At 40.4% G+C, this 13,550-nt stretch overlaps 1 protein-coding gene across 1 annotated transcript; it reads right to left on the bottom strand.

Annotated features, from left to right (window-relative positions):
• Nucleotides 1-673: 673 nt before the first annotated feature.
• Nucleotides 674-12,893, bottom strand: LOC145898158 (ATP-binding cassette sub-family C member 4-like). Its single transcript, XM_082986591.1, has 33 exons — nucleotides 12,817-12,893; nucleotides 12,635-12,745; nucleotides 12,411-12,531; nucleotides 12,109-12,318; nucleotides 11,922-12,011; nucleotides 11,708-11,871; nucleotides 11,256-11,381; nucleotides 11,016-11,154; nucleotides 10,477-10,587; nucleotides 9,820-9,942; nucleotides 9,667-9,765; nucleotides 9,087-9,278; nucleotides 8,547-8,759; nucleotides 8,398-8,466; nucleotides 8,164-8,326; nucleotides 7,935-8,091; nucleotides 5,296-7,115; nucleotides 4,891-4,955; nucleotides 4,528-4,608; nucleotides 4,131-4,303; nucleotides 3,745-3,938; nucleotides 3,359-3,505; nucleotides 3,192-3,271; nucleotides 2,744-2,894; nucleotides 2,560-2,679; nucleotides 2,266-2,483; nucleotides 2,021-2,215; nucleotides 1,797-1,955; nucleotides 1,614-1,703; nucleotides 1,384-1,556; nucleotides 1,063-1,168; nucleotides 859-993; nucleotides 674-798 (listed from the first exon to the last, which is right to left on the bottom strand). Exons 1-33 carry the CDS (start codon nucleotides 12,891-12,893, stop codon nucleotides 718-720), a joined length of 6,153 nt encoding a protein of 2,050 aa, XP_082842717.1. The 3' UTR covers nucleotides 674-717.
• Between the last annotated feature and the right edge of the window lie 657 nt (nucleotides 12,894-13,550).

Below are 13,550 nucleotides of genomic sequence, written 5' to 3'. Positions count from 1 at the left end.
CATATGAATAAAATAAACATAAGAATATTAGAATTTTTAATGTAAGAATTAATATCAAAAACAATTATGTGCCAAACATATGATGTCGAGTTTGATACCAGCTGTGTCTTGTCTGTTATTCTTTAGTATTACATCAACTGTTTTTAACATAAAGCTTGGAAGCTGGTTTATTAGATAGAGTGCATTATTTACAATAGAACTAATCTTTTGGCAAAAATTCACCTTGTTTATTTTTCTGACGTTTCGTTTGTCATACAGCGTACAGCGAGACAACATCAGGTTTAACACAGCAATTGAAACGTAAAACCACACAACATTCAAAGACAGAAGAAAGGACACGCTAACACCGCTTCTGAAATCCCGTTATAAGATCGGAGAAATAAACTGCGTTAATTTTTGCCAGAAGATTAGTTTTATTGTAAATTGCAGCATGCCTGGTAGCATCTGCAGCACAAGGTTTTATGTACTTTGTCATCCGTTTTACAAGAACACACAGATGAACTAATGGCTGACCATCGAAAATGTTGTAACGCACTCGTGCTACTGAACCCTGCATTCATATATGGCTTGTTTATGTAGGTAGAAAGTTTTATCAATCACAAAAAAAAACATTAAAAAGATTTACTGATTAGATTTATTCAATCATCACACAATCTTCTTTCTGAACAAAATTCTGGGATATTATTTTCATTGCACTGTTTCCAATAAAGCACTGTTTTATTCCAGCGAAGCAAAGCCGGAAGTTGCAGAAGGATTGGTTTCAACATAAGTACCGGAATTGTGTGTGTGCTCATAAACCTAAAAGTAATCAATGTGTTTTTCAATCTCGGTAACAGCATTGCAAAAGAAAGTGGTCACCTTTCTGGCACTATCTTTCAATTGGCGGGATTCCGCTATACCTACAGAATCCACCATTTCCATGAAAACCCCCTTTGTTTTTGAAAGCAAATTATGAGGTTCGTCGAATTCAACAACTCTGCCAGCCTCCAAGACCTTCACCGTATCAAAAAAAGATATTATATCGCGCCTATACAGCTTGTAGGCAACACACAGTATTTTTACCATCACTCGATCTGAGTCGATGATGGTGTTGATGCGATGGGCTACTGTAATTACAGTGCAGTTTTTGAACGTACTTCGCAAGGTAAGCTGAATAAGCTGATCCGTTCTACAAACGTAAATGGAGGAAATGGTTAACGGACTTGCTCTTACTATTAATTAATCCCCATTGAATCCATCGCCAATCGAACCGATTAAGTTTTTTTATACTTTATGTTTCATCATCTAATATGTAATTGTGTAAAACCACACTCTGTAGATTGCTGTTTCATTTTATTAACCGGTTTTCCAGTTGAAAAGTTGCTGCATAAGTATATTTTTGACCTCATATCAACGTTGGCAGTGGCTTCATCAACGATAAGAATCTTGGTTTTGCTTAAGATTGCTCGAGCTAAGCAGATAAGTTGTTTTTGTCCGACACTGAAGTTGCCACCAGCCTCCGAAACCTCGTATTCAAGTTTGGCTGGGAAATTTTCAATCAGCGGTTTCAATTGAACCTTAGCAAAACATTGTTGACGCCGCTAATCAAGAATCTGAAACGCAATTTGTCAAACCTGCTCCAGCGCATCCCACAGTTCTTCATCGGTATATGTTACAAACGGATCCAAATTTTGTCTCAAACTCCCCGCGAAAAGTATTGGGTCCTGTAAACGTACAAGCACACATGATGACGACACATGACACAGAACAATGTGTTAAAAAGTGGACGAGCATCCACTTCCACTTGTGACTTAAACCTGTGGAATAACTGAGATAACCGAACGAAGATCAGCAAGTCCCAGCGAGGAAGCGGCCACACCGTCGATACAAATTTCCCCGGATTTGAACTCGTTCAACCGGAACATAGCTGATATAAGCGAACTCTTGCCTGCTCCCGTGCGGCCAACTACACCAATCTAGATATCAGTAGGGAACAAAATATGTAAATATGTAACAAAAAATTAGCTATAATCCTCCTTGCCTTCTCGTTCGAACGAATTTCGAGGCGAATTTCGTGTAGGACATCCGGTCCTCCCTGGTAGTGGGCATACGTTAAGTTGTCAAAGGCAATAATGCCTTGATTTGGCCAATCACCAGGAGGTTTGTTTCCCGAAAGTTCGTGTGCCGCCTCTGGTGGAATTTTGTAGTATTCCTGCACGCGCTCCACTGACGTCATCTGAGAGTAGTCTTTTTTGATAAAGAGAACATGCTTGCGCAGTAACTTACGAGATTTTCAACTTCTGTGCTCTGACGAACGCACCACTGAAACAATCCGTTCAAAGAAATTGAGTAAGCCAAAGTAAGGCCAACTAATCCAGCATCGTTTGTCAGAATCGAAGCTGTGAGGACGGATGAAAGGGACACAGTGCCGATAAAGATGGCGCTGATAACGTCGAGACGAAGAGCAAGCCATTGAGAGCAATTCAGAAAAAGAAACCAGGAGCCTATGTTGATTCCCATAAAATGTATTGCGTTCAAGCTAAACCATACAAGTTTCACAAAATTGGTTTTCATGCTTACAACTGTGCAGATCTTGCAGTTCATGAAATTCCGTCGCAAACTCATTCTGCATTCGAAATGCTCGGATGGTAGTCAAACCCTGGATGGTCGTCGAGAGATGCGAGAACACAGGGCTTCTGCCTGAAGATCGCGTTAGTGCAGAATAAGGTTGGCGTATTAGGCACAAAAGTCATTCTATACTCACTGGCTCCTTCCATCCGCTTGATGTCGCGCGAGGTCCTGATGTAAAAACGACGCAGCCACACAAAAAATATACACAGGGGTACGACGGCGATCAAAACAAAATAGTTGATGGCGACAACCAGAATGAGAATGGACAGAATTGTAAAAAATACCTGAAGGGGTCAAAATAATAAGTAACATGTTAAATTGTATTGTTTTTTAATAGTATCTCACAGGCTCATGTGCAGGCAATAGAGCCAATAATGTTATACTAAAGCGCTGATGAGACATAATGGCACACTAAACCAATATCTTTATAAAAGAAAATGTTCATTTTTAATTGTGACATTTTGTTTGCACAGACACTAAAAACAAGAATTAAGGCGTTTATTTTAATAAGGTTAGGTCGCCGATCTCGGCAAGTGTCTGATTAAAGTATTTATGAAACAAACACAGTTTTTTCTTCTTACAAAAACAAAATCCATTAGCGTCAGAGGCAAAATCTCATCAATCTGTCCTGTGTCTTTCGAGAATCTGTTCAGGATTCGTCCTTTATAACAAAAATATATTAAAGTTCAGAACTTCAGTCGTTTATCATTAATTTGGACAACTCCATTTTATTGAGTTGGTAACTCACCGACCGGGTTGATGTCGAAGAAGCGAATCGGGGCTTGCAAAATGGCATGAAACATTTTGTCGTGCATCTTTCTTCCGGTGATAATGGTATAGTAAAATTGCAAGATTGCTCGGGCAAAGAGTATGGTGATGAAAACCAATGTAAGGACTGCAATAAGACAATGGTCGTAGAGTAAAACATGTATGTTGCCAATATTAGGTAATTTCTGATTATTTCAATTTTGATTAAGTAAGGATTTATTTGCCCAAAATGCTATGAAAACTTTTTCAGGCTATAATGCACAAGAACAATGATATATTGCCAGAGATATTCATTTTTGACACTTGTTCGAAACACAAAATTACATAAATGCACTTTAAAAGGCCTAAAAGAATAATTCAACTTACTCCCTAAAATTTTGATGTAAAACGAGTTGTCAAATTGTGGTCCAGGCGCGACGCCAGCAACTTCAGAGGACGAATTGCCAGACACAACAGTGGAGGTTTGAGAAGTAGCGTTCGCAGTAACTGTTGTTGTGACAGACGAGGTAACATTATTCGATATCGGTTGAGTGGAATAAAACATGACAGATTTGGAGGACCTACACAAACGAAATGAATCTAAGTAATGAAAATAACGGCTACATTCATTCTCTCTAAAATGTACATTTAAACTACTATTGTAATGATTAATGATTCTTGCATTAAAACTTTTGAATTAGAAGTTAAAGCAAAACAAATTTAGAATGACGTTATTACATATATTGTTGTCAGCTATTTATCAAAACAAATACCAGACGGAAATCCACCAGTCGCAAACAAGAAAAAGCGAGTGGTTGACAAGAATAAGGATAGCGAGCAATGCTAGAAGCATTTTGTTTGTGTTTAAATATTCTGCGTAAACTCTCCACCCGATGCTTCCTTGAACCCTCGTCTCTTCTTCCTCGATACTCGCCACGAACTCTGCCTGTCACGTGACGAACAAGAAAGAGAAATGTGTTCATAATTATTTCTGAACATTGGTAACTGAATACTTCCATATGAAAACAGCATTGTATTTATGATCATATTTTTGAAAGATAAAGATAACAACAGAAATGGTTACACTTCATAACTTTAATAACAAACAAATAGCTATACTTCTAGTAAGGAGGGAATGTCTTGCCATTAGTCACACAAGGGTCTTTATACCTGGCCTTCCTTTGCTTGTCCATGCTTTTGTTTGTTACTACATTGAGACTCCCGTTTTCTTTGACTTTTTCGACGTCTCACCTGTAAGGCAAATGTTACGGAATTATTTCGGCAGCTTTGCAATTAAGCGGTTAGATGTTTTTGGGTGGCGATGTTATCCCCCAATTAACCCTTCTACCTAATTTGGTACTTTGCACAAAACTGCCTCCCTAATTCTGATACTGTCCAGAACCCTGCAATAACGGCTCACCACGAAGCCAAAGTAACCCAGGCTGATTTAACTTATTGGACGTCGTGTTCAACTATAAAACGAATAAAAACAGTACAAATGACACTGGCCAAGATCACAATTATCCACAACACCGTAACAGAGGTGCTCACTACACGACGCCCAGAAGGAGACTCCCTAGGTTTAGGGAAATCCTTCGCTACAACACAATCACCAACCAATCAGGATGCGCCTTCTCGACACGCGGCACATCCGGGGCACACAAAAACAAACGGAGCGTAAAATAATAGGAAGAAGAGGGGAGACGGAGGTAACAAAATAGTGTGGTGAAAATAGGTGAAATGCGAGACTTAAAGCAATATACGTGCGTAAAACAATATAATAAATAAGGTGGTAACAACGAAAGAAAACAGTGAAATTACAAGGTGCCAGCAAGAAAGGTGAAAACAATGAAATACATACAATACTTAACAAAAGTGAAAGGTGACGTGAAGGAAATAAAATTCGTTACACTCCCCCCAACCCAAGAATTGTCCTACTCCTGTTGGACATTGGTCTACACGTGTGTCTCCGACGAGAATCGAACTGGCCGGCGTCGGGTCCGTGTAGACCTTCTGCATCCGCCCGAATTATCCGGTGAATTCGATACCTCTCCATTGTCCACTCTCCATTGGTTGTATGTGGCCTAAATACATACACCAACGTAGGTTGTTGATCTTCGGCCTGCGGAGGTTCTGCCGTTTGCTCAGCGGGCATTGGGAATGTATCTGTGGTCGGTTTCAGCCGATTGAAATGGACAGTCTGTTGTTTACCAGTCCCATCTTCAATGACATAGTTCACAGGCCCGCGTACTTCGACCACTCGGTACGGACCTTTGTAGGGATACTGCAATTTCTTGCACCGACCTACGGGAATGACCGGGTTCGTTAACAGCACATAGTCTCCCATCGAGTATGGCTTTTCCCGTTGTCGCAAGTTGTAGCGGTCTTCCATACGCTTGCGCTGTGTCATAAGACTTCCCCTGACAATTTCTTCGGCCAGCTCTAGGCCGTCGCGTAACTGGTCGATCTCCACTCCGTAAGATCGTCTTGAATCTTCTCGGAGGGATCCCAATAAATCTGCCAGAAGGCGCAACGGTCGGCCGGTCAAAAGGGTGTGCGGAGCTTCCCCTGTTGCTTCATGGGCGCTTGCGTTGTAAGCTGCGACTACTCCTGGCAACGCCTCGTCCCATCGTCGTTCGTCTTTAGCAGCTAGCTCTGGGTCGTTACTCTGCCGCTCTAGCAGCTCGTCCGGTTCATATCCGATGGTTGCTTTGAAGTCCACGGCGTTAACCTGTTCAATCCCTCGGCCTTCATCCGCTCTTTTGTATGGACATTCTGGATCATCCTCCAGGGAGTCGGATTTCTTCCGAACCAACACGATCGGACTGCTCCACGGCGATTTAGACGGCCGAATCAGTCCTTGTTTGTCCATTTCTGCCAAAATCTCTTCCACTTTCGCCTTGTTGTGGTGGGGCATGCGGCGGGGTGTAGCGAGTTTTTGCACCGACTTTGGCACCAAATATTCGGATGTATCTCGAGCTATACGTTTTTGGTCGAAGTGACATTTTATCTCCGATGCGCGACGAATCGACCTGGAAAACAAAGGTGTACATGGTATGTTTTGACGTCTCGTGTCGACATCCCTTGTGTGTATATCCGTATGCGGGCAGTCGCGCCGCATATGGCCCAGTCCACCGCAACCATAGCAAGTCCGTGCTCGCACGTTGTTGTACTGTGGTCGTTCGCGCTTTATGTCATCCACTTGAACTTGTAACGTCGCTAAGGCGTCCTCGAGTTGTGTGTTCTTTTCCTTGGAACGTTTCTCCATGTCTTCTAACTTTTTTAGTACTAATTCCATCTCTGATGCTTTGGTGTTTACCGCAGCGACTTGGACAAAGCTCGGTGTTTGCGTATTGACAACGACTTGAGCTGCGGCTCTGAATGATCGCTCATACTTGATGGTGATCGGGATAGTGTCCGCGAGGCGCCGGTCTTGCAAGCCTTGCAATAAGGTAATGTACAGAACCTCATTTCTAAGGGCAGCTTCAGCGGAGTTGCTGTAGGCACCATCGCCCAGTGCCTGTAGGGCGTAAACGAATTCACGTGCGGATTCGCCAGGTAATTGCACGCGCCTTATCAGCTCTGCGCGTTGGCGCTCTGCGTGTTGACCAGTAGCCCTTTGGCGCAATGCGCGTTCTTTGAGGTCCTTGTAGGAAACCTCGAACAAGTTTGCGTCTTTTTCTTGTATTGCCCATTTCAAGTCGTTGTCAATGCTTGCCAGGAACAGGTGTCGTTTCATTTCTTCCGAGGCCTCAACGCTCGTACAATATGACTCAAATACATTAAAATACTGTCCTAGGTCAGCTCCCGGCCGTAAAGGCGGAGGTTGCATTAAAACATTAAAAGCCATTGTTAAGAAAAACCAACCTTTAAAATATCATAAAACCAAAATACACGTAGGGAGTCTTCCCAGTAAAACCAGCCGGGTGTGGTGACAGGGTCCTGGCGTGCTCGCCAAGTTGTTACGGAATTATTTCGGCAGCTTTGCAATTAAGCGGTTAGATGTTTTTGGGTGGCGATGTTATCCCCCAATTAACCCTTCTACCTAATTTGGTACTTTGCACAAAACTGCCTCCCTAATTCTGATACTGTCCTGCAATAACGGCTCACCACGAAGCCAAAGTAACCCAGGCTGATTTAACTTATTGGACGTCGTGTTCAACTATAAAACGAATAAAAACAGTACAAATGACACTGGCCAAGATCACAATTATCCACAACACCGTAACAGAGGTGCTCACTACACGACGCCCAGAAGGAGACTCCCTAGGTTTAGGGAAATCCTTCGCTACAACACAATCACCAACCAATCAGGATGCGCCTTCTCGACACGCGGCACATCCGGGGCACACAAAAACAAACGGAGCGTAAAATAATAGGAAGAAGAGGGGAGACGGAGGTAACAAAATAGTGTGGTGAAAATAGGTGAAATGCGAGACTTAAAGCAATATACGTGCGTAAAACAATATAATAAATAAGGTGGTAACAACGAAAGAAAACAGTGAAATTACAAGGTGCCAGCAAGAAAGGTGAAAACAATGAAATACATACAATACTTAACAAAAGTGAAAGGTGACGTGAAGGAAATAAAATTCGTTACACAAATATAAAAGTTGTTCACAAGAAAATAACTACAAAATATACTTACGCTTTGTGAAAATGAAACAATTGGTTCCCCATCGGCTTGAGTTTTTGCGACTTCATTATCCAGTGGAATGTTAAAGAATCGACTCTCTGAACAACAACGGGTAAGGTTTATTAATGAAAGTTGTTCAGTAAATGTATTGACTTATTATTTGTCATTACCCCCAGACGCTAAAAGCGGAGAAGTAGGAGAGGGCAAATATCCCGAAACTGAATCTATTTCTTCCTCTTTTTCCTCTTCGTTGTAATCGGTCTTCAGCAGAGAAGCAAAATCTGTTCCGTCAGTTTGCAGTTGATCAAACGTTCCGTGCCCGGTTATTTTACCCTGCAATTATTTTGTTGTATACAGCAGGTATTCATCAACATTTTTTTATGATTTTAAGTAATCATGCTTACATTTTTCAGGATTATGATTTGATCAGCGACCGTTAAAAATTGCACTTGGTGGGTTACAAGGATCCTAACCTGCAACAAAACACTTTAAAACTAGCACGTACAATTGCGTGACTTTAAAATTATTTTTTTATATCTAGTGTTATTTTTACCTTATCTTTCAAAAAGTCACAAATACATTGGTGGAAAAGTTGATTAGCAACGTTTGAATCAACAGCACTTAGCGGATCATCCATCAATATAATGTCTGTGTTTTTTCTATAAGCAGCTCGGGCAAGGTTTACTCTGGCTTTCTGTCCTCCACTCAATGTTACTCCACGTTCACCAACCAACGTTTCATCTCCTTTCTCCAAAGATTTGATGTCCTGAAAGAAACCGAGTGCTACTTAACATTTCAATAAAGTGTGTTGCCAAATTACATATTAAATAGAAATTCCTAAATTGGGTTGCGCCGAACATTAGCTTTACACAACAAAATATGAAAATTTCTGTAGGTTACTCTGTTTTTTTAAACAAGAAGTTGTGATCATGTCCGTTAAGACTTTGGTGGGCACTTGTCGACGAAACAACATTGTATAACGGTCCGCGGCCAAATACATTTCAGAAACAAAACACGGATATAAAACTACACTCAATCACCTTCAAGGCAATAGCACCGAATATTGGTAGTGTGCGATCTATGACAAACTTACCACCGTCAGTGCGCAACACTCGATCACTTTCTTGTAGCGGATTTCGTCATAAGTTTCACCAAACAAAATATTTTCTCTGATCGTTCCAGAAAAAATCCACGGCACCTGACCAACGTAAGCAACCCGACCAACCACCTTCACCTCACCAGTGGTGGGAGGTAATTCCCGTAAGATGGCGCTCAAGAACGACGACTGCATAAGCAAAAGGGGTAAACGCGAAGAAAACTCATTCAAATACTAACCAACCCAGAGTACATGGTCAGCCCATTCAAAATGCATGGAGTTTTTTATTTCAAGGTTGCTTAAATGGCAGCATTGGTCACAAAACATGATCTGGAATCGTAGCCAGAATATCCGGGGTTCAAATCCCGGTGTGGTAAAAATTTGAATACCGTACACAGCCGTTGAAAAGCGCAAGGCCAGAATTGCTGTACATCTCACACTCTATTTGCGCCGAATCTATTTTTATGTGTTTACCTAATGGCATCTATTATAAGGTGATATGGTGTTTGTTTAGTTGTTGGTTTTGGCGGGATGAAAGTAGGGATACAAGTATTTAATATCCCTTTGCATGACTTACCTTCCCAGAACCAACTGGCCCAATAACAGCGAAAAGTTCAGACGAGTCAACTCTCGCACTTACGTTGGATAAAGTGTTCTCGTTTTGATTCGGATCATCCTAAAACGTACCATTTTTGGCATTTTACTGGCATCCGCAAACACAAGACTATACCTGTTGCAAGGACCAGCTTGCAGAAAAGTCGGTAAACTGGACCGAAATCGCAGAGGGAACTTCACCTAAATCGTCTTCATTCGACCGCTGCGAAACGTCGAACTCATCAAGAAGGAGAAACTCCTGTAAAAGCGACCTGATAAGTCTACGTCAAATATTAAAATAATTTTGCTTTCGCGCCGTTGTTTTTTTATGGAGAAACAGTATTCTTGTAAACAAATAAACTAAACTGCATGTTTACAGCATCCAAAAAATATTTATACATTATTGCGCATCTACTGTAGGTGGTGTAAAATATTTGCGTTTAGGTCCAAAGCCACAAACGTACATTTTGCGCAACTATGTGTAATTATAAAGGTCACATGTACTACCGTATCAGAATGTTAGTTGGGAGGCTTCACTTGCATATTATATGGTTAGTTGAAGTTGCAGGGATAGATCGGGTCATTTTAGCTGATATTATCTAATTCTACTGCCTTCCTGAGTCTAAATTATATGAGAAACCGTCACCTTGTTTACTTGGCGCCGAGGTATGTAGACACTAGGTTTGCGTAACATAAGAGCCATTAAGGAATTCCCTGAGATATTTAGTAAAGATTGACATATTTACAAGAACTAACAAACATCCAGAATTATCTTATTTAAACAGACTTTTACCTGAATTCTTCTAATGCTTACAAGAGACTCTGACACCTTCTCGATTGCCATCGGTAAGAAAGTCCCTAGGCTGAGACGAATCGAACTAAAGAAGCCAACGGCACTAAACACCTGAAACCGTGAATATGCCGTTATTCTAAACCAAGTAGCCTCTTATCTATTTACTACAGATATATTGTAGCAGCAGACAGCATAAAAATATAGTCGACGTGCTGCTACCACTACTATTTAATCCTATAAAATACGCCTATAGGCACGAGTAAGATATTTTTTATGAAAACATAGAGAAGTAATCAGATGAAAAAAACATTATATTAAAATGAGCCCGAAGAACAAGCACATGACAGGTTTTATTCGAATGAAGTCAGCAGAGCTTCGTTTGGTAGAAAATATATATATTTTTTTTTCTTGTTTTTCTTTTTTTTGACCACACCGGGATTTGAACCCAGGATGTCCTGGGCAGGAAACCCGATCAGGTTTTATTCTTGGTATACGGGTCGGGCGCTTGGTTAATACAGAGAATATATTTGGTATCTTACCTTGGAAGGTGTTAGTCTACCGCCGAAAGTGACATACAGAGAAAATGTAGCAAACACAAACAAGCGATGAGAAACAAGCACCAACGCATAGATACAAGCTTTCATGGTCGACGCACTGAGAACTTTTGCTATTTCTTTCCTGCATTAATATCATGTCGATTAGAAGCAGTAATTTCAAATAAAGCTTCATCCAAGTATGAATCACAATTAAAATATTTTTCGGATCACTGCAGAACGAACCTTCGCACTTCGCGAACGAGCTTTTCGAAAGGTTTCTCCCATGTGTACATTTTGATGATTCTCATTGCTGTTATCACCTCGTTCATCGTCCGTATTCTCTCGTCCGTAAGAATTGCCATTTTTGCTCTGTCCAATTGAACATTTTATTATGAAAGCCCAAAATTGCCAGCGTGTTTAACATAGTTTTAATACCCAACCAAACAAACAGTGGGAATTTTTTTTCAATTAACAGCGTTGTTCGTTAAGCCTACAGCGTATGGATTTAGTAAGAACACGATTGCGGATGTCATGACGTGGTTTCCCTGCAACACTAACAGGAAGTTACGACGAGAAGAAGTTTATTTGGGAAAGGTTGTAGCCAACTTAAGCAACTGCATAAAAATTAATAAAACTAAATTCTATGTAAAGAAAAATTAAAATTTTCCCACAGAAGAATAACATTACTTTTTAACCTGATTTCGCCGAATCTTTTTGCGAGGGACCCTTGTATGAACAACACGGACAACATAACCACTAACGCTGCCATTGAAGAAGGCCCGAGGCTTTGCCACAGAAGATAAACCACAACACCGCACACGATTGGAGTTAACCACAGAAAGTGAAGGTAGGGTGTAAGCTGAAAGTAAGCTTGTGAGAAGACAGACTAAGTAAGAGTGAAAAACGAACCAAATCAAATCGAAGCACATCGGTTGCGCCAAGGTTGACAATCTGTCCTGTAGTAGAGTCGCCCAAAGCTCGTTGACTTAGTTTCAAAGTCTAAAACAATTTGTTATCTAGTGCATTTATTCTGGACAAACGAACTTGAAAACAATCTTATTACATTTATCGTACTTGTATCGAGGCAAACACTCACCTTCTTATACATCAGTGCGCATGTACTGATGCGAATATGCCAACCCATCCTTTTTAATTGGTACAAGTAAATGTGAATTGTTGAACTGGTAGCCAAGGCTATGGCAAATATTCCCGCTGCGTACAAATATGCACTCTGCAAAGTAGCTTTGTTCTCAAAGTACCTCAGAAGGTTGGCAAGAAGTACAGGTTGTGCTACAAACAAAGTTTGCTGAAATATAGAAGAAAGAAAAGTCGTTCAAACTACAACCAACAAACAACTAACGTTCTGAACATGAAGCGTCCGATACAAACGCAAGTTACCTCCATTACTTCAACTATTCCCAATAGAAGCCAACGGACAAAAAAGGTTTTAACGATAGCCCGAAATAAACTTGGTTGTTTCCCTGTTTCCTTATAGCAGCGTAGTTCATTTTCCCAATTCCTGGAAAAGGTATTTTTTGTAATGCAAATTGTTTATAACACTCTTAAATGACTTATTTCCCAATACACTCGAGAAAAAGAGACGCGTATGTAATATTTGGTACCTTTCAAGTCTTTCACAAACAACCTGAGAAGTATCGTCCTTAAGTAACCGGTACTGATCCTCTTGATTTAAATCATGCTTCTGGCCTCTACTAAAAATGTCGTTAAGCCACCTACAAAAATTTGACATCGGTAAACGTAGCCTACATTGAACAAATTACATAATCCACGGATTAGGCCTTACCAAAAGCTCATCACGGAAAAAATATTTGCCTTTTCGAGCGGATTCTCACGAAAATCATGGGCATGTTTCTTGGCCATAGTCTTATGCTGCTACCAGATAAAAACACGAAACAGTGTGTACTATACTGACTACAGCTCCCAGATAAAACTGCTTCAGTAAAACGTCTGGATGCTGTTTAAAATTTGTGCGTCATATCCCGCGTCTAACATGTCGGTAACGTCACCGCGAGGTCGGTAAGTGACAAAATACTGCACAATATTAATGTTCTCACACCTTTTTCTACATTTTAAACACCAGGAACAATTTTTAAATAGTTATTTTATAAACCACTGTATTTTGGCCACCTGGTGTATTTATTACCAGAAGTATAGATTTGTTAAAAGGTATATACTGACCCTTGTAAATTATTGTATTGGTGTTCGGCATTGTGTTGCAAAAATCTCTAAACGCCAAAGTTATTTGCCAGGACTTTTAAAAAAGAAACCACTATGGTTGTCAATGTCTAACCACTCTAATACTCAACACTAGATCAAATCAATAGAAAACAATCGCTTTAAAGTCTGTTGCCAATCATACTATTTTCAGGCAACTAATTTGTAAAAACTAAACGCGTTTTTTGGTAACGTCTTAACTATAGATTCCCAACATTCTTTCTCCAAATTATCCCCCTGTTTTAAGATGACGAAATTACCCAACGAAATTGTGTCAAACATAAATGCAGCGAAGCAAAGAAA

Source organism: Ascidia mentula, chromosome 4 (genome assembly GCF_947561715.1).
Source record: "Ascidia mentula chromosome 4, kaAscMent1.1, whole genome shotgun sequence".
Taxonomy (NCBI): Eukaryota; Metazoa; Chordata; class Ascidiacea; order Phlebobranchia; family Ascidiidae; genus Ascidia; species Ascidia mentula.
This window is presented reverse-complemented; position numbering and strand designations above follow the sequence as displayed.

Coding starts and splice junctions, on each gene's coding strand:
- LOC145898158 (XM_082986591.1), bottom strand. CDS start 12,893: ATGGCCAAGAAACATGCCCATGATTTTCGTGAGAATCCGCTCGAAAAG. Junction 12,532..12,634: donor GTTTGTGAAAGACTTGAAAG/GTACCAAATATT, acceptor TACCTTTTCCAG/GAATTGGGAAAATGAACTAC. Junction 1,557..1,613: donor TGTGGGATGCGCTGGAGCAG/GTTTGACAAATT, acceptor TGTTTTGCTAAG/GTTCAATTGAAACCGCTGAT.